General features: G+C 36.3%; 1 protein-coding gene across 1 annotated transcript; it reads left to right on the top strand.

The window, feature by feature from the left end:
- The first annotated feature begins 262 nt into the window (after positions 1-262).
- Positions 263-1,921, top strand: LOC149264098 (uncharacterized). Its single transcript, XM_089388947.1, has 3 exons — positions 263-533; positions 615-744; positions 939-1,921. The coding sequence occupies exons 1-3, from the start codon at positions 401-403 to the stop codon at positions 1,750-1,752; spliced, it is 1,077 nt and encodes a 358-aa protein (XP_089245073.1). The 5' UTR covers positions 263-400; the 3' UTR covers positions 1,753-1,921.
- The last annotated feature ends 1,082 nt before the right edge of the window (positions 1,922-3,003 follow it).

Raw genomic sequence — 3,003 nt, forward strand, 5'->3', positions numbered from 1 at the left:
TGACAGAGATCTTAAAACGAGGTTTTTGTTTTTTCTGCACTCTAGAAACCCGGATTATTATGCAACACATTTGAAAAATAGCTGTGTCCACGACAGCTGATGGCCATTTGATTTTCACGATTATAACAAAAGTTACTACGGTGAAGGAATATCAATGAGCGGTGTGCCTGTCCAAATCACAAATTAGAATATTCATGCATTCACATGGCCATCACTACCCAAGCATTTACTCCCACAGTTGTTTTTATCATGGAGAAGATTATGGTGCAGGTTTCTATATATACTCGCCGGCCTTGTCAAAGGGAATCGACGAGGCCAGCATTGTGGCTCTTCCGGGCAGACCTAGTAAGCCGACTACTGTAAATTTATTCTTTTAGGGTTACAGAAGAAGAAATACAAGATGGGCAGGTCTCCTTGCTGCTCAAAAGAAGGGCTCAACCGCGGGGCCTGGACCAAAAGGGAGGATATTATTCTCTCCGAATACATTCGAATTCATGGCGATGGTGGATGGAGAAATATCCCCAAAAGAGCAGGTGAGTCTCACTAAATCTCTATTAATCCAGATGCAAATGTGTATTGAGAGGCTAAATGAGCTAAGAGATTTTGTTTTGCAGGTCTTAAACGGTGTGGAAAGAGCTGTAGACTACGATGGCTGAACTATCTTCGCCCCGACATTAAACGTGGAAACATTTCCCCTGATGAGGAGGAACTCATAATTCGGCTCCATCGCCTTCTTGGCAATCGGTATGTTGACAATGACTGGACACCATTTATTCATTAACCAGAATTCGTTGATAATTAATAAGTGTCATGTATATTTCTCATATGAAATATATAGCATTGTAATTGTGGCAAAAATATGTATATTTCTCTTATGAAATATAAAAACTTTGTAACCGGGGCGAAAAAATGATGTAGATATATATGATTACATGCAGATGGTCGCTTATAGCAGGAAGATTACCAGGTCGAACCGACAACGAAATCAAGAACTACTGGAACACTCATATGAGCAAGAAGCTGCTGCCATTGAACGAATCTCAACCGAAGACTTTGCCTGACCCCAAAATGAGGTCACAATCTCCTTCTCCCCTGCAAAATCGAGTCTTTAGAGCGAACCCTGTGAAAATAACAACGGTGGTCAGTCCCTCTGACATTGGAAGACCAAAGGGCTACAGTAATCGTAGATCAGATGAAACTATGAATTCTTTCAAGTCACGGTACCAGCTACTTGTGAACGATTCCGATTCCATCACAGGGAGTGAATCGAGGCCCATTCCCTCCGCAAATGCCGACAAACGCGTTGCAACAGAAGCTGCAATGTCGAGCTTAGCGGACCAGCAATCTCTAGAATCCAATCATTTTTATGCAGCAGCTATGGCCGACAGTTTATTGTATTTGAACGAGCTATCGTCTCCCGACTCTGATCTGCTCTCTTATCCCTCCAACTGTTCAACAGATTTTGGGTTAGAAGAGTTCTACAGTGTGGTCACTACAGAGACCAATGAGTTTGAAGATATGTGTTCGGATCAGAGCAAAACGGAGTGCGTTGACAATTCTACAGTGGCTCAGAAGCAAGGAATGGAAGAAATATTCCATAACGCAGAACGCCTAGATTGGATTCATGAAATCGATTATTTACAGAAATCAAGCTCACAGCAACTGAGTTTTCTGCTGCTGGAAGCCGAAGAGGAATGGGAGGAAAGGGCTACAGGCAAAGCTGTGGCGGAAAACAGTGAACAGATACCGTAAGAAGCAAAAGTCAATGGATAATTTTCCAGGTGTTATGTAATCAATAAAATTTCAGCAGTGTTGTTTAATTTGCAGACTTTGTAGATATGAAGTAGGAGATTTCAATTGTTAACTTTCACCAGACTGGAAATTCAGATGAATGTAACAAATTTTTAGCTCTGTTTTATCACTTATGTTTTTAGCTTGGCGTGGGCTAAAACGCCCTCTTTCCTGGTGTATTTACGTTTCTTCCTGTGTTTGTTGGGCATGCTTTCTGCGTTGTCTAACCGAAACGGGTGAAACAATTTTTGGTCTGGTCCTTTTTTTAATTTAAATTTATAATATTTTTATTTAAAAATAATTCTTAAATACATAAATAGATTCATCCTTCCAATAATTTTGAAACATTCAGTTTAATTAAACTTGTAATTTCAAGGAAAAACTGCTACCAAATTTCATTAAAAACAATACCTGACAATACTAAAAACATATATCGCTTAGAATATCCCATCTTTTCTGCCCAAACTTAGAATCTCCAAGGTCGTCCTGCTAGAGGTGAAGTCAGAATGTGCGATCATAAAAGTTTTAGTGAAAGATATTGGAAACTAACCGTTAACTGAAAAGCTTTCTTTTCCCGTGCATTTATTTTATTTTCTGTCCTGTGATTCCTTTCGACCTCCTGCAATTTCACTTTGTCAAAATTTCAATTTTACATTTCAAAATTTGTTCCTTCCTTAATTATATCAATTTTTAAGGAGGAATTTTGTTCCTTCCTTAATTATATCAATTTTTAAGGAGGAATTTAGGCTTCTGTGATCCATATCAATTATCACATATCAATTTTGAGAAGAATCTTCGGCAAAAATCACATAGAGATATTTTAGTCGACGTCTTTCGAACCAACCAATGTAGTTCATCGTCAGGGGAACCACAGATTTTTCAGCCAAAATTCTTCTCAAAATTGATATCAATTTTTATTTTTTATTTTATTTAAAATACTAACTAATATATATGAATTACTTATTTATATATGTTAGAAAAATTATATAAATATTTTATTTATATATTTTAAAATAAAATAATTTATAATTTTTTTTTGTAATTTATAATAGATTAAACAACTTATATATATGAAAAATCAAACTAATAATATAATCTATTTTTTTTAGACCTTTCCAAAACTTAAAAGTAAATAACAAAGCTTACCAGGTTCCAAAAATCATGGTATCTAATCAATGACTGTTGCTTATGGATTTTTTTAGTTTTTTTATT

Source organism: Pinus tabuliformis, chromosome 6, assembly GCF_031772625.1.
Source record: "Pinus tabuliformis cultivar Carrire ecotype Pingquan chromosome 6, CPIR1, whole genome shotgun sequence".
Taxonomy (NCBI): domain Eukaryota; kingdom Viridiplantae; phylum Streptophyta; class Pinopsida; order Pinales; family Pinaceae; genus Pinus; species Pinus tabuliformis.

What these genes read in the sequence shown, in the direction of transcription:
- LOC149264098 (XM_089388947.1), top strand. Translation starts at nt 401, where the DNA reads ATGGGCAGGTCTCCTTGCTGCTCAAAAGAAGGGCTCAACCGCGGGGCC. An exon ending in AAATATCCCCAAAAGAGCAG is followed by an intron (nt 534 to 614) that starts GTGAGTCTCACT and finishes TTTGTTTTGCAG; the next exon opens with GTCTTAAACGGTGTGGAAAG. An exon ending in CATCGCCTTCTTGGCAATCG is followed by an intron (nt 745 to 938) that starts GTATGTTGACAA and finishes GATTACATGCAG; the next exon opens with ATGGTCGCTTATAGCAGGAA.